This window comes from Perca flavescens, chromosome 12 (genome assembly GCF_004354835.1).
Source record: "Perca flavescens isolate YP-PL-M2 chromosome 12, PFLA_1.0, whole genome shotgun sequence".
Taxonomy (NCBI): Eukaryota; Metazoa; Chordata; class Actinopteri; order Perciformes; family Percidae; genus Perca; species Perca flavescens.
This window is the reverse complement of record NC_041342.1, coordinates 30,739,825-30,762,428: the sequence shown is the minus strand read 5'-3', so window position 1 is coordinate 30,762,428 and position 22,604 is coordinate 30,739,825. Positions and strand designations below refer to the sequence as shown.

Below are 22,604 nucleotides of genomic sequence, written 5' to 3'. Positions count from 1 at the left end.
AATTCAAAAGGGGTACATTATTGAAAAAAGTTTGAGAACCACTGGTCTAAACCATACGACGATATGGGCTGTTTAACCCTATATATCGTCAAACGTCAAACATTGAAAAAGGCTTCAAAAACGTTTTAAAAAGGCCAAAAAAAAAGGTTACACTTTACTTGAAGGTATCTACAGTACAGGCCAAAAGTTTGGACACACCTTCTCATTCAATGTGTTTCTTTATTTTCATGACTATTTACATTGTAGATTCACACTGAAGGCATCAAAACTATGAATGAACACATATGGAATTATGTACTTAACAAAAAAGTGTGAAATAACTGAAAACATGTCTTATATTTTAGATTCTTCAAAGTAGCCACCCTTTGCTTTTTTTGATAACTCTGCAAACCCTTGGTGTTCTCTCAATGAGCTTCATGAGGTAGTCACCTGAAATGGTTTTACCTTCACAGGTGTGCTTTGTCAGGGTTAATTAGTGAAATTTTTTCGCTTATTAATAAAAAAAAGCAAAGGGTGGCTACTTTGAAGAATCTAAAATATAAGACATGTTTTCAGTTATTTCACACTTTTATGTTAAGTACATAATTCCATATGTGTTCATTCATAGTTTTGATGCCTTCAGTGAGAATCTACAATGTAAAGAGTCATGAAAATAAAAAGGAAACGCATTGAATGAGAAGGTGTGTCCAAACTTTTGGCCTGTACTGTACCTACGTCCCGTCGTCATCACCGTACCTGTAACTGATTGGTTTGTAGACGGGTTTCTCCATCCTCTCGTTTCGAGGTCTGGTGTTGGAGTTTTTGTGAGCTTTTTTTTCTGAATGCTGCTCTCCTCTTTCTGTTTTCTTGCGTTAATTGGGTTTTGAGGAGCTGCAGCATTTATTCAGAGACAAACTGAAACCTACGCTGTACATTTGCTGCCACTTAAAAAAGTAAACTTCTAATTTATTCTCCTCTCTGATAGCAGACATGTGAAGGTCATTGACTGCCCTCTGCCCTGCTCGGATGATCTTTATAGCTATCGCTGCCTTTAAAAAAGCCGAGAGCATACTCAACGAGCCGTTTGACCCTGAACGCCTCTCTGTTTGCGCTGCTGAAAAATGTTTTTATCTAAGAGCCATAATTAAACTTAACGCCATTTGAGTTTTGAGTTTAAGGATGACTCATGCAGCGAATGTCTTGCTTGTGTGGCTGTGTTTTGTGTTTTAACTTTACTTTTTAAACCATTTGTGTTGTGACTTTAGAGACTTTTTTATGTATATACATATGTGTTTACACACTTTTTACTGATAGTTTGCACTGAGAGGACTGGATTTAATTTCGTTGTACATGTACAATGACAATAAAGACTATTCTATTCTGCTCTGAGTGCTGACATCGTCACACTCTCTCTCTCTCACGTACACACTAAGCAATGAGCTTTTTTTTAAAGGAGCTTCTCCGGGCTATGATAGCCTGACAAAACATCCTGTATTTGGTCCAAAAGTCTGGAGCATCCAAAAAATAGCTTTAACACTAGAAAGGAACCAGACCATGGTTCAGTTTGATCCGGGCCAAGACCAACTCTTCTGGTCTGACCTAATTTGGTGTGTTTGGTCCGGGGGTGGGGTAGGTTCCACACCTGTAATTTTGATTTAGATCAGATGAAAAGTCTGGACCGAGGTGTAGAGACTACTTAAAAAAGTAGTCTACACCCAAGGCGGGAGAAAGTTTAGTGTTCAGAATGTCTGTGGGCTGGCAAGCCTGCCATTGAAAACTTGTTTTAAAAAAAGAGGCTCAGGAGTCTACATGTGCACAGGAATAAAACCCTAAACCAGAGAACGTAACGGTCACAGTTTCAAACACGTCGTTAAACGTTGGGGAACGTTCGCAGCAAAGTCTTTCTGGGCCCCATGGCATCACGGGACGAACATGGAAGTTTTAATTATACTCTTTGGCAACTATGTCAAATTCAAGGGGGTAAGCTTCGCTTCAGAACGCGAACCTCCGATGGCGCCATTTTGTTGCTACAAAGCGATCACCTCTTGTTAGCATTACACTGACCACCATTTTTTTTTTACGTCACTTGACTGCGAATAACTTTACATCTGAAGCGTTTAAAGACTCTATTAGTCCATTGTTTATTTATAAAGAAACACGACAATGTATAAAAGGCTCCATTACCTTGTACCTCACGTTATGGCTCCGTAGCAGACGTTTTTAAAAAAATAAGCTAACGATTGGGTCATAACCACGAGACTTACTGTCACACAGTAGAGGAATTACCGTACAGTACAGGAGAAGCTCGCAGGCAGTTTGGACTTACGTTAGCTGTTTAGGTTTAATTACTAATGTTAACTAGCATGTTAGTTAGCAATAATTAGCCTGTGCTTATGTTATCTCCTTACATATACCTACGCTTTCCGTCTCTGTAAGATTGGGAATGATTGAGATTTCTCTTGGCACAGCTACCAGAAGACTTCACACTTTCAGACAGGTTGCTCACGTCACATTTACGTTGTCTCTGTCAGTTGGAGGCTGCGCAGTAAAGCAAGTGATCACCGGAAAAGTGCTTCTAATAGCCTTCACTGGTCTCCGTCCAGAGCAACGGGGTCTATTGGTCCATTGTATATATGTCAATGGTCAAATTGGCTTTAAAGCCTGGCACACTTCCTGGGGGGGGGCCTGGATCCGACCCGCTCGCCAAAGTTATACGTATTGCGAGAACAGGCGGAGTGGGAATTACAGAGACCATTCTCCCTATTACGATCAGAGTAGCATCAACATGATTTTGAGGCTGTTCTTTTAAGGTAAAATAATTACATGTTTTTTTAAGTTCTTTCTTTTAAATCACACATTTTGATGAACTGTCACACCTTCTGTCACTGAATCACTGACTCTTTGCCTATCTTTGCCATTTATGTAGTTTTTCTCTCCTAATCGTCTATTTTTTCTCGTGAGATCCCAAAGCTTTCCTTTTCTTCAATTCATTAGCTCTGACAAGCATCAGAAAAACCTCACTTAGCTTGAAAAACAATGAGGAATTCACGCTGGATTACTCATGCATAGTATTTGCGTCTGCCAGTCTGAATTAGGATGAAAAAAAAAGCAAAAAAAGGATGGAAATTGATTCTATTGTCGTGAATCGCTGCATTAATGAACAGTGCCAAATGCGCCTGGTGGGTGAAATGAAACAGATCGGAAAGATTATATAATATTCTACATTCAGAAGTATGTATAATATAAAGCAGCAGGTATTTTGTCTGTGAAGTGAACATTCAGGAGTCAAGGTAAATGTTCCTAAAGCTGCATGAAATCAAAACGAGATATATTCGTCAAGATACCAAACTCTTTATCACGGTAATTATATACTGCTGTGGCCTGTATGACTTCCTCTAATGTGCTGTGGTTGTGTCTCTGTGTGTAAAGTATGACTGTACATGGATCCAATTATTTCACAGTCATGAGGCGGGTTTGGTTTTGCTGGATCTTATGAAATCTGCGTGATCATCTCCATACCAGTCCACATGCGAGGTGAAATAATGCGTTTCAACATTGAGTGTCATGTCAATGCAGTAATTTCTTGCACATGGGCGCTCATGAGGTCATTCTTTTTTTTTTCACCACGCAGAGAAAACGAAGTCCAACAAAGACATTTGTTCTTTTTTTTTACAGGACACAACCTGACCATCACTTTGATCTCTTTGTCACATTTCCCATATGTATCAATTGTTTCAAACCTACTACAAAGTATTCCTGTTTCCTGCTTGTAGTCTTTATAGCTTATAGTTCCATAATAATAATTCTCGTAATCTGCCTTTAGGAAAACTGTGGTCCAGAAGTGTTAAGGTGGCCTACAACCTGCTGCACAAACTGGGAACCAAACAGGAACCACTCGTCAGACCTGGAGACCGGGTGAGTAAAACCATACGACGATATAGGTGGTTTGTTGCTACCCTCTGATACGACCCGCAGGAGCCTTCTCCGTCCTCATATTTAAACCAGAGAATGTAACGGTCACAGTTTTAAACAAGTTTACATTGTATAAATGGTTGCAGTTCGGCACAAAAACTACTTAGTTAACCGCTCTGAAGAAGGCTTTGTACCCAAATGCGTCAGCGTTGATTCTTGCAATTCTGAGCCTGAATTAAATAAGTGAAATGAGTGTATTTTGTCCTACTTAAATTTGTGGAATTTGTGATGTGCTACACTTTTTGGAACATGCTTATTGGATTTTGGGTTTAGCACTCCACCAAGAATCTCCATTGTCAAACTCACTATTTAGTTAAGTTTAGAAAAAACATTGTAGTCTGGGTTAAAATCAGACGTTACTTCAATTCTGGTGATGTACAACGTTCTGTAGCTCCATTTCTTCTGTTTGTTCATTAAAAACAACTTCCTGTTTACTTTTATTTTCAAACCCATCCCTTCCCACACGATCTTATACTTTGTCACCTTACATCCTGCTTTGCCCCTGCTTTGAAATTGAATTTAAAAAAGTCATGAGACAGATTTTATATGACCCTCCATTAAAGGTCCTATGACATGGTGCTCTTTGAATGCTTTTATATAGACCTTAGTGGTCCCCTAATACTGTATCTGAAGTCTCTTTTATATGGACCTTAGTGGTCCCTTAATACTGTATCTTAAGTCTCTTTTATATAGACCTTAGTGGTCCCCTAATACTGTATCTGAAGTCTCTTTTATATAGACCTTAGTGGTCCCCTAATACTGTATCTGAAGTCTCTTTTATATAGACCTTAGTGGTCCCCTAATACTGTATCTGAAGTCTCTTTTATATAGACCTTAGTGGTCCCCTAATACTGTATCTGAAGTCTCTTTTATATAGACCTTAGTGGTCTCCTAATACTGTATCTGAAGTATCTTTTATATAGACCTTAGTGGTCCCCTAATACTGTATCTGAAGTCTCTTTTATACAGGCCTTAGTGGTCCCCTAATACTGTATCTGAAGTATCTTTTATATAGACCTTAGTGGTCCCCTAATACTGTATCTGAAGTCTCTTTACCGAAATTCAGTCTTGGTGCAGAATTACAGCCACTAGAGCCAGTCCCACAATGAGCTTTCGTTAGGATGTACCATTTCTGTGTCTGTAGCTATTGAGGAGGAGAGGGTGGGGGGGGGGGGGAGGGTGGGGGTGTGGTCTTGACCAACTGCCACTTTGCTCGTTTGAAAGCCAAGATGTCTCTCTCTCTCTCATGGGTTGACCAAATTCTCTGGGCAGGCAAAGCAGAGAAAGGGGAGGTAACCTTGCTTGTTATGACCTCACAAGGAGAAGATTCCTGATTGGTCCATCTGAGCTTTCATTTTCTCAAAGTCAGAGCAGGATACCCAGGGCTCGGTTTACACCTATCACCATTTCTAGCCACTGGGGGACCATAGACAGGCTGGGGGAACCTATATTAATGTTAAAAAACCTCATAAAGTGAATTTTACTTTAAGTCAGTGCTAAAACCTAACCGGAAAGTTGAAAATTGGACTACATCTAAGTTTCCCACGGAGCCACCCCACTGTAACTGTAACTGTAGTTTTAAAAAAACTTAAAAATAAGAATTCCCGGTGGCTTAGGCCTGGTGGGGGGGGCAACTTAGGCCCAGTGGGCCGGCAGGCTTGCAATACATTGGTGGAAACCCTGGAATGAGAAAGTTCATTTCGTGGTAATTTTGGCTAACCAACCCTTTAACGAGAATCAGCACTGCTGCGAGACATCGGACCTTCCCTCTGTTGTCTCTTTCCTTTGGTATTAAAACACCACAGAGCATCTTGGTTTACTGACATCACCTCTCAAGATTTTTGGGTACTGGCCTGTGCGTAACACATGGCCCGTTACGCAATGTTTTAAAAATGGACACATGTGTAGCCCTTCCCTTCTTTCCAGTCAGTATAATCATCACCTCACACTCGGGGCCTCTCTAACCAGCACGCCACACGCCTCCACACATGATCAGACGAATACATTAAAAGTGGAAAAAGATTCAGTAATGGTCCCACATGTTGCCTCGTGACACCCTTCAGCGTCTCTCTTCTTGTCCCCTCTTTCATCCTTATTTTAAGCTCTATTTCCCGCTCGGTTGGAGTCAAGACTGGCACGATGCCAGTGTGTGTGGGTATTTATTTTGTATTTATCTCAGCCGGAAGGGTGTGTGTTTTAATCACTGTACAATTCCTTTTTCTTCCCACTCAGTTAGGATTACAATCTGGTCTTTTTTCTTCTTTATTTATTTTTTTTTTTTTACAGTTTTACTGATGTTATAATAAGTTGCACACTTTACAGAGAAATAACTAACAGATTTTACATCTTGCAGGATGATGACAGAAATGGGTGTAACTGAGCGAGTTTTAAGAGGGCTGAGGAGATCATACTGAAGTTGTTGCTTTATGAGTTAAAGCTTGTGTTATTTTATGTGGAAAAACAGTTCCAGGAAACGAGCCTGCTGAAGAATCAAATATGGGTCGTGGACGTGATGTCACTTTGAAAACCAAGACACAGGAGATTGATTTCATTGTTATGCCAAGTACAATATTTCTAAATGGTTTCATGAAATCTATCGGGGCCATGTTCCAAAGGCGGAAAAACATGAAGCATTTTGGAAAATTACAAAGTTGTATTGACATTACAAACCATTTGAATAATAACATTTGATTTTGAAAGTAATTTTGCAGTCTAATTGCATTTTAGCTTTTTCTTACTCTTTTTTTTTTTTTTTTAAATACGTTTTCTGTTTGTGATCAATGTTCTCCATAACTGAACATATTAGACAAACTTATATACAGTACATGCCAAAAGTTTGGACACACCTTCTCATTCAATGTGTTTCTTAATTTTCATGACTATTTACATTGTAGATTCTCACTGAAGGCATCAAAACTATGAATGAACACATATGGAATTATGTACTTAACAAAAAAGTGTGAAATAACTGAAAACATGTCTTATATTTTAGATTCTTCAAAGTAGTCACCCTTTGCTTTTTTTGATAACTCTGCAAACCCTTGGTGTTCTCTCAATGAGCTTCATGAGGTAGTCACCTGAAATGGTTTTCACTGCACAGGTGTGCTTTGTCAAGGTTAATTAGTGGAATTTTTTCCCTTATTAATACATTTTTCTGGAAGGACTGGTTAAAGCATCATTACACCGCTGTCATTCAACCAGATGCACAGCTTAGAGCTTCAACCCCTCTCACACAGACACACACACACACACACACACACACACACACACACACACACACACACACACACACACACACACACAGACACACACACAGACGCAGAGACAAGCACGCACACAAACACAGCCCAGTTATGTATATGGAAGCTATTAAGCAGCACTTACATTAAGCCGGCGTTCACCGTTATCAACCCAACATGCAACTGGAGCCAAACTGGATCCAACATGGCCGAGCCGGAGATAAGGGCTCTGCTGTGGTGTTGCAGAAACATGTTGGATGCTGGTTGTTTTGTCCCGCGTGTACGATGTTTAGATAGCAACCTGCTCCACAGGAAATATGTTTCAGATGAGCTTACATGGAGTAGGTATCCTCTTATCATTCACCAACTGTTTTACTTTACAGTTTTTTTTATTTTAGCATTATTTCTTTTACACGAACGTATCACAAAATTACAAAGGTCTATGGTAAAAGAACATTGTTCGTATTTTTTTGTATTTGTATGTTGTATTTAATTTTTGGCGCCCCAGTTTTTACAGTGTACATGTGTAATAATTGGCTGATTTTGGGGTCTTATGGAAGATATAAAAAATGCTGCATTCTTGTACCTGCTGCAGCAAAATGCTACTTTGCATTTTATATGTTTTCAGAATTACTATGCTGAAGACTTTTGAGCGCCAGTGTTACTGTAAATGTGCAAAAATCAGGTTCCCGAGTTCAGATCCAGTTGACAGTACTAAACTGTGCATCTCGGGAAAAGATACAAGAAATTGTTGTTTGTTAAAAAATGTCACCCCCTTTTTTCCTCGATCTATAACATATTTACTTACCACTTTTTGTAGGATATAGTTCTGGTTTTCTTTTCTTTTTTTTTTTTCATCCAGAGGTTTGTTGTCATATTTTGCTGCTGTTATAGAAAGCTTTTGGCAGTTTAGCGTGACCTCAGTGTGCCAGTAAAATGGTTTGAACTGAAGTGAAATGAGCTGGAACAGAGAGGAAGATAAATGGAGAGACGCTCACCCAGGAAAAGGAAGATCTGCCGGAGAGATCATAAAACAGTATATATAAATGAAAGGTAGGCTGAATGAGTAGAAAACAATAGCAATAGTAGAATTATGGGATTTTAGGATTTAGAAAGAGCGAGACCAGAGAGACATTGACCAGATTTTTTTTTGGATAAGACCCATCGACTGCTCGGCTCAACTCCTGGCTGTCTGGCAACTGTCCATATCAGTGATCATCTCACACGCACAAGCACACACACACACACACACACTAACAGAGATATGAATGCACGCACGCACACACACAGACACACACACAGGGACAGACAAACACACACACAGACAGATAGACACAGACAGACAAACACACACAGACAGACACACACACAGACACACACACACACACAGACACACAGACAGACAAACACACAGACAGATAGACACACACACACACAGACACACATACACACACACACACATAGACACACACAGACAGACAGACACACACACAGACAGATAAACACACACACAGACAGATACACACACGCACACACACACACACGCACACCGGAGGTATTGTGTTTTTGGCTTGTACGTCTGTCCGTCCACTCCATTCTTGTGGGCGTGATATCTCAGGATTCCCTGGACGGAATCACTTTAAATTTGGTAAAAACACATTTTTGGCCATAACTCAAAGAATTCCTGAGCCTAATTATGACAACATTTCTCACAAATGTTTAATAGGATAAAATGATGAAGTGATGAAATTTTATATCCAAAAGGTCATAATGTTCCGCAAAAACACATTTCTGGCAGTTATTCAACGCCATAACTCAGGAACACAAGGGGTCACACATCTGAAAATGTAAAATTCTGTGCTGCCGGGCCGAAGATGTGTGCGAAGCATCCATGTTTTGCAAAAAATATCCATTTATTTCCTTTTAATTAAAGTAATTCCAAGTCTTCACAACATCTATTATATAAGTCTTGACAGACATGGATGTAAACTGAAACTTGACTGGTTGGCAGAGGCATACAACTGTAAGGAAGTGATTCTAGTGTTTAAATTATTTGGCAGGCTTTTGGACATCTTTGCTGCTTTGCCTTTTCATTCTGTAGTGAAACACAACATCCACAAAATGTGTCTTTATTGGTACAGATGGGCGACAAATTGAATCAAAAACCTATGTAAACAAGTGTAGAAACATAATGAATACAGATGCTGCCATGCAGGTCACAACAGCTCCCTTACTAACACACTTGATGATGGTTTTTACTTTCATTCGTCACCCATCTGTACACTTTAAATACAATTTCAGACTTAAAAGGCAGATATTCAACCAACTATTTCCTGTGTAAAAATGGTACAACAACTAGAGATGTTCTGATACCAGTATCAGAAAAAGCCTCCGATTCTACCTGAAATGCTGCTATCAGTATTGGCAAGTACTCTGTTACCACGCAATTTTGCCAAGAAGAAAATCTACTATAAAATAGGTTATTTATGATCTCCACTTTTGAGCAAAATTGAAATTTTGAATGTCAAACTCTTCATTTTCTGCATTCTGGTGATTTTTTTTCTGCATCAATTTATGGTGCAAATGTCTTTCTTTATGTAAAGGAAATGACAAGAAGTTTTTGGGATGGTTTTTGCACTGGCCAGTTTTGATTATTGGGGGGGTTGTAACCCCTCCCATCTACCCTGTAAATTACGCCTATGTAGAGCTGGGCAATATATCGATATTATATCGATATTGTGATGTGAGACTAGATATCGACTTATATTTTGGATATCGTAATATGACATAAGTGTCTTTTCCTGGTTTTAAAGGCTGTATTACAGTAAAGTGATGTCATTTTCTGAACTTACCAGACTGTTGTAACTGTTCTATTATTTGCCTTTACCCACTTAGTCATTATATCCACATTACTGATGATTATTTATCAAAATCTCATTGTGTAAATATGTTGTGAAAGCACCAATAGTCAACACTAGAATATCGTTGTATCAATATCGAGGTATTTGGTCAAAAATATTGTGATATTTGATTTTCTCCATATCGCCCAGCTCTACGCCTACGGCTGTTGTATACAGCTGTATACTGTTAATAAAATTAGTGTATTTTTTAACACTCTGGTATCAGATCGGTGCTTGGTATCGGATGATACGGAAGTTCAGGAATTTGAATCGGTATCGGGAAGGAAAAAATGGTATCGGACCTCTAGTAAAAACATCAGGACTCAACAACTGGTCTCTCCTGTCTCCCCCCTGCCTGTAGGTGGCGCTGGTCTTCCCCAACAACGACCCTGCTGCCTTCATGACGGCTTTTTACGGCTGCCTGCTGGCTGAAGTCGTCCCTGTGCCAATAGAAGTACCGCTGACCAGGAAGGTAAGCTTTCATGATGCAGAACCAAGGGGGTAAGCCAGCCTCCACAAAGCGTACCTCCTATGGAGCCATTTTGATGCTAATAAGCACTCACCCGCCGTTAGCATTCCATTGACTCCCATTCATTTTGGCGTCACTTTGACAGCAAATAACTTTACATCTGAAGCGTTTAAAGACTCTATTTGTCCATTGTTTAGTTCTAAAGAAACACAATGTATAAAAGGATCCATTACCTTGTATCTCACGTTATGGCTCAGTAGCAGACGTTTTTATAAAAATAGGCTAACGATTGGGTCATAACCACGAGACTTACTGTCACACAGTAGAGGAATTACCGTATAGTACAGGAGAAGCTCTCAGGTAGTTTGGACTTAGATTAGCTGTTTAAGTTTAATTACTAATGTTAACTAGCATGTTAGTGATCAATAATTAGCCTGTGCCCATGTTATCTCCTTACATATACCTACACTCTCCTATTCTGTAAGATTGGGAATGATTGAGATTTCTCTTGGCACAGCTACCAGAAGACTTCACACTTTCAGACAGGTTGCTCACGTCACATTTACGTTGTCAGTTGGAGGCTGCTCAGTAAAGCTAGCAATCACCGGAAAAGTGACTTCTAATAGACTTCACTGCTCTCCATTGCAAGTCTACGGCATCACATTGTCTGTTAATTTTACTGGTTATGTGCAGAACATCAAACAAATACTGAAAAATGTTGGTTCAGTTGGGTGTCAATGAGTGTTTGAACGGATGTATCGTGTATCTTATCAAAATGAGAATAAAAGGGCAGCCTTTTATTTAAATTGGATAAACTATCTAGGGCCAAATTTGTCATTAAGTGTGGATGGTGATGGTATTTATTGCGCTAAACTGAGAGGTGTTTTATAATGTTAGAATGGACAAGCAATCACCTATAAAATGCAATTCAATAACCGTAAAGTACATTTACTCACAGTGCATATTCGCGGAAGTCTCAAGAAACTTTTCTAGAACACAGCATACAGTACATCCAAATACAAATAGTTCTGCATACGCAAACTGTATAAACAGTGTAACTAAGAAAAAACGGTAATGGAAAGAAAGAAGAAATGGTCAATAACAATCTGTGTAACAAAAACGGAACTTTATTAGCTTTACAAACACAGCATTTGTTTCAGTTTTATTTTCATTGCATTGTCTGTCCCTGTCACGTTTGAAATTGCGGCTACGCCCCTGTGGCATAGTGTTTAAGTACGGCGCCTAGATTATGTTTATTTATCAGACTAAAGCAGAAACATTCATATTAAACAAATCTGCAAAGGGATAACAGAGAAAGAGAGAAAGTGATGGAGTCTGTTTCCAGTTGTTGGAGTCAACAGTCGGCCCTCGGGCAGCCGGGGAAGTTTCTGTTGCCATGTCTTCTTTTTCCTCCACGTCAAACGACATTAGTGGGTTGAAAAGAGGATGTGCGGCAGAGCCCCAGAGAGCTAATTCACACCAGTCAAGGGAGCTCATTCTTCACTGGGGGATTGTATTAAAAACATGAGTCATCAGAAGGTGTCCGTGGTGAGTCATGGTGGTGCACAGAGGACACTGAGCTCTGCTGAGGTGTAATCATAGCTAAACGTCTTGGAAAAAACATCTCTGCTGTTGTTGTTGTAGGATTTGTTGGAGTCATAGTTTGGATTGGCGGTCAAAATGTCGTCTGGGAGGAATCAGGAGAGCCAAAGTGTGTGTGTCAGTGTAGAGGCCCGAATTTCAGCCGCCTCTGCAATGTTTTAAAGATCCTCGGTTATGCTTTTCTTCTGAGATTTTTCCCGTATTTTAGTGTTTTATATAGTTTTTTGTGAATGTAATTGGTGTATAAACACACATTTCACTCCCGACGGAGCTTTCTCTCCCACTGACAGCACTTTTTCCTCAACTGCCTGAAAACGGCTCGCCCACATTCCTGTTTGAAATTCCCCAATTAGCAATGTCATCGATTGAGAAAGCTAGCCCTGTTTTTTTTTTCTCCGTATGTGCTGCCCATTGGTGTTGCCTGAGCAAGCACAGCCCACCTAGTGGCTTGTCTGAATTTGGTTGACCAATCACAACAAAGTGGGCCAGCTGACCAATCAAGAGCAGACTGGGCTTTTCAGGAAGGCTGGCCAAGAGCTCAGACAGAATAGACTCGTTCGAGATGAGCAAAGTTTGCGCAGAATCAATTGCGCCATGCACGCGTGGGCAACGATGACCTCACGAGATCAAGGGTTAGGGGTTAGGGTCAGTGCAGTTGCTTTTCACCGACTGTAAGACCCAGGCGGACCCAGGGCATGCTGGGAAACATCTGGCTCTCAGCTGATCTAACAGATGATTGGTTCAGAATTGACTCAACATGATGATGTTTTATACAAAGTTTTTATTGTTTTAGAATTGGAGCGATTTTAACTGCTATTTGTCTGATTTAAAGGCTTATTCTGTTCTTTAATTAAACAATATTACACGAGAGGGTGTGCTTCAACGTCCTTATTGGTGTGGCGGTTGTGTACTCTGGTGCGTTGTGTATATTGGTGAGACATATACACCGTCTCTCTTTGGCTCTAAGTTTTTATTACCTATTGAGTAACACATGATACCAATTACAGCCAGTCTTGCAAGGAATGCTAAAACAGATAAGAATGTATTGAATTTAAGCTAAAATTAAGCTAGCAAAATACACGATACATGTTGACAAGAAATTAACAGAAAAAATACCATTTTAAAACAATAAAAAGGAGCATTTACTCAAGTAACCGAAAGCTGAAGATCATTACATTGCATTAAATTTGTTTTATCCAAAGCGACTTCCAATTAAGTGCTTTCAACCATGAAGGTACAAACTGCGGACGGGAAGAAGTAGGTTCAAGAACATTAGCTTCAAATAAGCCAAACTACAAAGCCACGAAAGTGCAACTCTACGTTTATTTTATTTTTTTAACCAAGGTTCAGTCAGTTGAGATGTGGTTTGTCAACCTCATCCAGCCAACTTAAGTTAGCTTCGTAGGGATCGTACGATTTTTCAAACTGAATAAATACTGCACATATAACACAAAGCTATAGCTCCATTGTGTTGTAATTAAGATATCTGCTGAAAAAAGCTGCTTTTCCAATGGATAGATCGTCAGCTACTATGTCCACAAACTACACATGCAGCAGGATATTTGTAACATTGCGGCGTGTCACCTGTTCACAGCTGGTGTGATCTAAACATGTCCCATGCCTCCAGATTGTTATGTAATGAGACTATTACTACTCATTTAATCAGATGAATCACTTTATATAAGTAAGTTAGGCTGGCCACAATAAAAGGCCACTCCAAAATGTGCAATTTTACTGTATTGAGGAGGAGGGTCTGGAGGGGGGGTCCGAAAACCAGTCAGTGTCTGGTGTTAGGGTTAGGGTTCATCCGTGAACAGAACACCTCTCCAAAGTGCCAGATGCCATGGAATTTGGGCATTTGCCTACTCAAGTCGGTTATGACAACGAACTGCAGTCAGGTCGAGAGAGAGAGATACAGTAAAACTGCACATTTTAGAGTGGCCTTTTATTGTGGCCAGCCTAAGTCACACCTGTGCAATAATCCTGCTGTCTAATCTGCATCTTGATATGCCACACCTGTGAGGTGGATGGATTATCTCGGCAAAGGAGAAGTGCTCACTGACACAGATTTAGACACATTTGTGAACAATATTTGAGAGAAATAAGCCTTTTGTGTACGTAGAAAAAAGTCTAAGATCTTTGAGTTCAGCTCATGAAAAATGGGGGCAAAAACCAAAGGGTTGCGTTTATAATTTTGTTCAGTGTAGTTATGGTGTGGAGTCCGCCATTCACTTGAGTTAGAACTATAGATTCATAGTTATAGCTATCGTTGTTGGTGGGGACGGCCCCTAACCCTTACCCACCACACAGCAGCATCAAGCAGCAGTTATTGATTGAATCCAGTTGAGATGATGAATCACACTCCTCTGTCTCTGTTCTCTGTTTCTGACTCTGTCTCTGTTTCTGACTCTGTTTCTGACTCTGTCTCTGTCTCTGTTCTCTGACTCTGTCTCTGTCTCTGTCCAGGACGCCGGGAGTCAGCAGATCGGCTTTCTGTTGGGGAGCTGTGGAGTGACTGTGGCTCTGACCAGCGACGCCTGCCATAAAGGCTTACCTAAGAGTCCCACTGGAGAGATCCCACAGTTCAAAGGTCTCAAACACACACACACACACACACACACACACACACACACACACACACACACACACACACACACACACACACACACACACACACGTTGTAGAGGTGCACAAAATATGCACAAAAACAAAACACACTGCAACAACGATAACACCTACCGAGGAAATTGAAAGCGCTTTACATAAGGAGAATAAATTAATTAGGGCAACATTTAGAAACACAAAGAATAAAATGTAATGGGTCATAATGCAGTTTCAAGGGCCAATAATAAAGTACACACTACGCACGCACGCACGCACAGACACACGCAAACAAGCACACGCACACACACATTTGGAGCACAGAGTACAAAGTATATGTGTGCCTCTCTTGTTTTAGCAGAGCTTCCCTGTCTCTCTCAGTGGGATGAACGGACAGACTGATGGCAACAGACAGCAAGGCTGAGTAATGGATGACATGATGATAGAGCGAGGGAGAGAGAGAGAGAGAGAGAGAGAGAGAGAGTAGAAATAGAAAGTGAGAGACTTCGGGAAAGGCAGTGAAGCGGTATCGCAAATCGATGGGGAAGCAGCCGACAAGAAGAAAGAAGCAGACACATGATGAATTGAGAATAGAGAGACATTAGCACTAAACGGAGAGAGAGAGAGAGAGAGAGAGAGAGAGAGAGAGAGTATACTGGTGAGTGATTAATAACTTAGCTTTTCAGTAATGGATGTATAAATAGCAACATGATGCTGCCAGATTTACTGCTCCTCACTCAGTATGGCTTTAGGAGTGTGTGTGTGTGTGTGTGTGTGTGTGTGTGTGTGTGTGTGTGTGTGTGTGTGTGTGTGTGTGTGTGTGTGTGTGTGTGTGTGTGTGTGTGTGTGTGTGTGTGTGTGTGTGTGTGTGTGTCGCGCGTGCGTGCGTGTGTGTGTGTCTCTCATTAAAGTTGAGTGCTCCTCTTATTGATCCACTGGCTTTAAACTCATCTCTGATTGTTTCTTCTGTCTCAGCGCCCGGGCCGGCCAGCATTAATCCAGACATTAACAGCCCCTCGCATCTGACATCCGATCACCTTCTGTCACTCAGCACTGAGCGTATTAATAATAGTCTTCATGACAGGGGAAGTAAAACTTTGATGTTCTACATGCTTCCACTTGGCCAAATAATACACAATTATCAGTGTCTTCTCAGTAATATGTGGAAGGCATGCATTTAGGAGCCGCTAGCAATCTATCATTAAGTGCTGGATGTCCAATGCCGTCCTTAAATTCAATGAAGAAATATCAGAAACAGTCTTGTTTCAGTCAGTTAACTCTTAACATATTAATGGCACCTTCCATTAAGCATCTAGTGCCAAGAATATAGAATTTATATTTGAATTTTAATCTTACTTTTGCTTGTCTCCCTGTTTTTATCCAATTATTTTGTTTCACATATTAGTTCACTTACTTATAATGTAACTTTTCTTCACAAGTAGTGTTTAACTTTTAATTGGGGGTGGCTGTAGGGATGCGTATTGTTTAAAAATACCAATACCAGTATCATTAAAGTGATACAGATACCTATAGTACTAGAGTATTTAATCAGATACTTTTTTTTCTACTTCATTTTCTGCTGTCAGCTACAGAAGCCCTGAAAGGCAAGGTCAAAGAGTTTAAGTTTAAGTCCTACATACGAGTTAAACTTAGCTTTTGGCGATTAATAGTGTCTCCTACGTAGGAGATACTATCTCCTAGAAAACTTTTTTTCTTCACCTTGTCTTTTAGGGCTTCCGTAGTCAGCTGGAACTGTTGGCCCGATTTCAGGAAACTTGGTGGAAGGGTGCAGGATGGGTCAAGGAAGAATCCCATTCAATTTCGGAGCAGATCCAAATCACGGAGAGGATGCACAAATAATTTTTCACTTTTGTTAACATTGTGAGATAAGAAATTAGTTCACAACCATATTTCATGGCTCACTTGATCCGTTTTCTTTGCTCTTTAATTTCAAGCAAATACTGGAAACTGCTATCAACATGTTTAAACTTTCTGAGAAACAAAATACAACACATCTTCTTTTTAGCATCCATGTTGTTGTCACTTAAAGCACACGAACACACTACGGATACTAATTTTGAGATTTTCTTCTAAACCGATTAACCGTTAACCGATTATTGACCGTTAACCAACAAGCAGGCAACAGAGTCCCAGCTCACCCGTCCAGGAGGTTCAGACATTTTCGCGTTCAGCGTCCGCCGACGACTGCGGACTTGTACCGGTCGTGCAGCCACAATGTTGCGTACATTTTCCTGGACACATGCAGCCACCCTCCCGGTATGGAACCGCCCATGCAACCGATCAACCCGTTTTCACTCCCAACTTGTCAAATAAGGACGCTTGGGCAGCGTCTCTCAGCTTCAGATACCGACACCCTTTAGTGTCCGTATGGAACGCACCGGGCAGAGCAGCAGCTCGACTGCGGCGCTGCAAGATGACGTAGTATTAAAAGTGGCAACGGTAGCGGCAGGTAACGGTAGACTAGTATGAAATACCGCGTAGGGACATTGGTTGGGGGGCTGGATGGGTCAAACAACACAGGACTGTCACCCAGGAGACCGGGGTTCGTGTCCCGTTCTTGTCCTGCGTGTCACTGAAACGTACATTTTGTAAACCCACACACGATCTTTTCCTAAAACCTAACTGTCCCATTCTTGTGCCGCATGCTAGTTAATTGTACGTCCCAACTCGGAGCGCCTAAAGTTCCGCCAAGAGTCCCGACCAAGCTGGTTCAGATATGACGTTAAAGGAGACTTTTAGCGTCAATGAGGAATGCCAAAGGCACCTGACCAAGGGTCCGTATTTGACTTGATGGGAGTGAGAATGTGTTGACCGATAACTACGAGACCGCAGCTGTCCGTGGACATGGAACGTATGTCCGAGCATATCTCCACCGCATCAATTCCTTTTGCTGCGAGGTTGTGAGCATGTGTCTACCTGGCATACTCTGTAGTTCTTCAATAATATAATAATAGTAATTATTTATTGTGGGTTAACTGTTGAAGAGTTAAAGGTGCTGTAGGTAGGATTGCGAAGATCCAGGACTTAGCCCAAAAAATTTAACATCGACAAATTCTCAGTCCCTCCCCCCCTTTCTGCTGAAGCCCAAAACGGTCTCCTAAGCCCTTCCCCCCACAACGGAGAATGAATGCGCGTGCATGAGCAGTGATTGACACACAGTTAGACACCCCCCCCACCCCGGCCCTGATCGGTGCATCTGAACAGGGAGCGGTGGATTTTTGCAAATCGCACTACAGGCTATAGGTGGTGTCAGAGGAGCCAGATATTTTAATTTGTATTACCTGCTTCATGTAGTTCTACTCGAACATAATGTCAGTTTCAGCAAATATTACAGAAAGTTAGTTTTATAAGTCTTACCTACTGCACCTTTAATAGGTAACATCCCTAGAACTTGGAAAAATGACTTCCCAACCTCAGGAAATGGGACCATCCAAGGAGCCATGAATGCACCCTGCACTCACAAAATGCAATTCTACAAAGTAGTTAAAAACCTGGTTCCAGTCTAAATGAGGTTCAGCAGGTAAATCAGGAAGGAATGATCCACTTATGACCACTTATTTTTTTTTTTTTGTATCTCTGTGTGTCCAGGCTGGCCCAAGGTGCTGTGGTTCGTCACAGAGTCCAAACACCTCTCCAAACCTCCCCGAGACTGGTTCCCACATATCAAGGACGCCAACCAGGACACGGCCTACATCGAGGTAACACACACACACACACACACACACACACACACACAGACAGACAGACACACGCAGATGCAAACACTGAATAAAGTGTATCTCCTCCAGGGCACCGAAACATTTCCACCCCTGTAGTTCTACTCATTACTATCGTTACTGGAAATCAATGGTGCTACATGTCTTTTGGATTCCAATCACCCTGTAGCTGAGTGGATGTTTCTCTGCCGGCTGCTAATCAATGGTATCATCTCGTCTGATTGATTTGAATTTACCTGACGCACCTTTTAAGCTGCTGGGCAGAAGTAGCATCGGCAGCACGGTGAAATGTCTCCTTGATTGCACCGGGGATTGAAAAAGGCCGAAAAAGAAAAATGTTGAAAGTAGAGGGATGATTGAAAAACGATCGACCTTTTGGTTTTTAAAAGAGGCCGCATCCCAGACAGCCCGAGACAGATGAAATTACTGTGGCCCAAAGAAATGTCTTTTTTTTTTTTTTTTTATATTTCTTCAGAAACAATAACATATTTTTGTTAATGTCACATCATGATTCATACCCTTTTAATAGCAGCTCTTAATGTGTTTCGTTTTCATTCCGGCAGTCGTTTCTCAGATATGTGTCAGACTTATCAGACAGAGATCTTATTTTGCAATCTCATCCATTAGTGTCGTCTGCGCAGCACTCAAACATCAATTTGGGTTTTTGGAACCTTAAATTCACCAATCAACATTTTGACATCTGATTCGTGATTCCTGAGCTGACAGTCTTGCCTGGGCCCAGGACGAGATAATCTTAGATGGGCCCCCCGCGCCCAGATCTCTCCTTTTCCCTTGCTATTCTTCTCCTCTGCTCTTCCTCTCCTCTCCTCACATCTCTCTAAAATTAAGTGTGTGATCAGTCTCAGATCCATCCTGCTCAGACTCTCCAATGGGGCAGGGGGCCCCTCCCGCATCACTCTATCTGTCACCTGACTGCAGCTGGCTCTCTCTCCTCTCTGTCTCATCCTCTCTGACGGAGCTATACCAAACTCAACTGTTTCTGTCAAAGATTACGTGTTGTGTCAGGCTTTATACAAGCTAATGGACGTTAACATTAGAGCTGGCCTGTTAGCTTAAGTTACAAGGCTCATAAACGTTGGCTGCGCTGTTTCTTACCTTGCTCTACGTTGACTTTACTAGTTCCAGCTTCACCGTCCCCAACTTGTTTTAAATATGTGTTTAGAATATCTCTAAAGCCTCTTGTTGTGGTTTCTGTATTTTGCCTTGTGTTTTGTTCTGTTGTGGTTTCTGTATTTTGCCTTGTGTTTTGTGCCGTTTCTGTTGCTTCGTAGTTTTCTGTATGTTTCCTGTTCTTGTTGTTCTCCCTTGTGTTTAGTGTTGTCAAGTTTCTGTGTTTAGTTGATTTCATGTTTCCCGGTTTATGTTCTGCTTCCTGTTTTATTTTGATAGTCTGGTCTTCTGTCTTGTCATGTCTAGCTTTGCTTTCTGTTCCCACCTTTGTTGATTGTCTTGCCCTGCCCTGATGTGCTTCACCTGTTGTCTCACCTGTTTATGATTTGCCTGTCACCTCATGTATTTAGCCTCTGTGTTCCCCTTGTCTCTTGTCAGATCGTCTTGTGTGCTCGCCCATGTCTGTTGTTTGTTCCCTAGTGTGTTCTGTTCGCTCCTGCCTTCAGTGTTTTATTTTGTATGTTTCCAGTCGTTGTACTGCCGCCCTTTGTTGTAATAAATACCTCAGTTTGACCGCCTCCTGCCTGCCTGCCTCCTCTCTGCATTTGGGTCCGAATTCCCGCTCCCTCGTCACACCTCTATTTTCTTCTTCTCTTTCCTTTCCTTTTCTGAGCACCGGACTTGTCCTGACCAGACATTTTGAGCGTAGCCTACTGAACTTCAAATCTACTGACAACATTAAATTTTGATCAGTGGCCAAACCATTTTTGTGTTGGGGGTGGGGGGGTTCTTGACCACTATTTCAAGGACAATTAGAAATGAAACAAATAACAAGCTTTTATGTAACTCAAATATTACATATTTTTTCCACAAATAGGCCTATTTTAAATTTAATTTTTTTAATTATTCCATTATTTAATGAGCGCCCAGTTCTGGGCCCCCTTCCCTACCCTGGGCCCGGGACAACAGACCCGTTTGTCCCCCCCCTATCGGCGTGCGTGGATATACCTGAGATATAGTCAAGTCGAATTCATGTTTTTATGGTCGCACCCTTGACTGAGAGCTGAGATATCTTTTCACAGACAGCGTTCTGACTCTGACAACACCTATTATCATTAGATATGCTCCGCTGACTAACTAAATAGGCTGTCGCAAAGGGTGAACATTCTCAGTTTGTTTGCTCACTTTAAAAAAATAAAAATAAAGGTAACTAAGCAGCATTTTCTTAAGAAATAATGTTTAGATATAGGTTTTATCTGTTTTAACGATCTAAGCGCACAGCGTGAAGCGCCTGGCGCAGGTGTGTTTAGGGCGTGTCCAAATCCACTTTTGCTAGTTTGACGGCGGAAAAAAGGGTCCGTGCGCAGGGTTGTGCATAGTGTCTTCATTAATCAGAGGTGTGTTTTGGGCGTAACATGCAATCAACCAATCAGAGATCATCTCCCATTCCCTTTAAAAGCCAGGTGCGTTTGGTCCTTGGCGCATTGCTGTTATGATGGAGGATTTGCACCGTAATGTTTTTATTTGTAATCTTCTGCATGTTAGTGTGCTGCTGCACTTCCCTGTGTGTGTGTGTGTGTGTGTGTGTGTGTGTGTGTGTGTGTGTGTGTGTGTGTGTGTGTGTGTGTGTGTGTGTGTGTGTGTGTGTGTGTGTGTGTGTGTGTGTGTAACAAGCATAGTGTGTGCGCGCTGTGCATAAGCCTAGGTGCATTTTACTAATGCTCTGTTAAAATAACAATGAAATGCTGCGTTATTGACTTTAGACCAGGTTTATGTTGGTCAATGGCGCAATCACTTCCCGCTGCCTCAAGATAGCAATACACCCAGAATGCACCTGAACACACCTCCCTGTAAGACCAGCACGCCCATGGGCGCACAGATGGGCTCAGGTGCATTTGCTATTTAAACGACGCGGGCGCTGGATGGGAAATTGACAACTGCGTCGGTCTTAAACTAGCAAAGACGCTTGTGTTGGGCCTTGCGCTGTGCTGCGCCGGCTGCAAGATAGGGCCCTTGGACTAAAACAAAAGTAATCCCTCTCAATCTTCTGTTATGACTCACTAGAAGTGCGTGGCGGTGTCTGTATCTGCAGAAACGCTGCCCTCTGCCTGTATTTTGTGTATTAAGATGTGTGCGGGATGTTTCTGGGTGTGTCTGTCTCTGTCTGTGTGTGTGTGTGCAGTATAAGACCTGTAAGGACGGCAGTGTCCTCGGCGTGACGGTGATGAGGATAGCCATGCTCACACACTGCCAGGCCCTCACACAGTCCTGCTCATACACAGAAGGTAACACACACACACGCACACACACACACACACGCACACACACACACACACACACACACACACACACACACACACACACACACACACACACACACACACACACACACACACAAACACACACACACACACCCTCTCAATGACATGTCATGTTAGTTCTATTAAGTTAAAAGTGCATTAAACTAACTTTTTGGCGGTCAATTCTTAATGCAAACACACACACACACACACACACACATGTCTGTATTACTATCTTTGTGGGGACTTGTCATTGACATAATGCATTCCCTAGCCCCTTACCCTAACCTTAACCATCACAACTAAATGCCTAACTTTAACCCTTACCCTCACCCTAACCATAACCTAATTCTAACCCTAATCCTAAAACCAAGTCTTAACCCTCAAACAGCCCTTTAAACTCGTGGGGACCAGCATTTTGGTCCGCACAAGGCTGTGCAGACCCCACAAGTATACTGTAGTCCCCGGTTTTTGGACCCCACGAATATAGTAAAACGGGTACACACACACACACACACACACACGCACACACACATAATGTGTTGTTTCTCCCTGACTGTGGCGTTCATGTGTCTCTCTCGTCCTCCAGCTGAGACCATAGTGAATGTATTAGACTTCAAGAAGGACGTAGGACTGTGGCACGCCGTCCTGACTGTAAGAAAAAAAACACTCCT

General features: G+C 41.6%; 1 protein-coding gene across 2 annotated transcripts in view; it reads left to right on the top strand.

The window, feature by feature from the left end:
• The window catches only part of LOC114565053 (disco-interacting protein 2 homolog C), a 299,966-nt gene that overhangs the window by 213,018 nt on the left and 64,344 nt on the right, over window positions 1-22,604 (top strand). For both annotated transcript variants that reach the window (XM_028592866.1, XM_028592867.1), the window contains exons 9-14: window positions 3,803-3,894; window positions 10,452-10,562; window positions 14,628-14,751; window positions 18,372-18,481; window positions 21,813-21,915; window positions 22,520-22,584. In XM_028592866.1, the coding sequence (XP_028448667.1) occupies window positions 3,803-3,894; window positions 10,452-10,562; window positions 14,628-14,751; window positions 18,372-18,481; window positions 21,813-21,915; window positions 22,520-22,584 (605 nt within the window). The remainder of the gene's footprint in view (window positions 1-3,802; window positions 3,895-10,451; window positions 10,563-14,627; window positions 14,752-18,371; window positions 18,482-21,812; window positions 21,916-22,519; window positions 22,585-22,604) is intronic.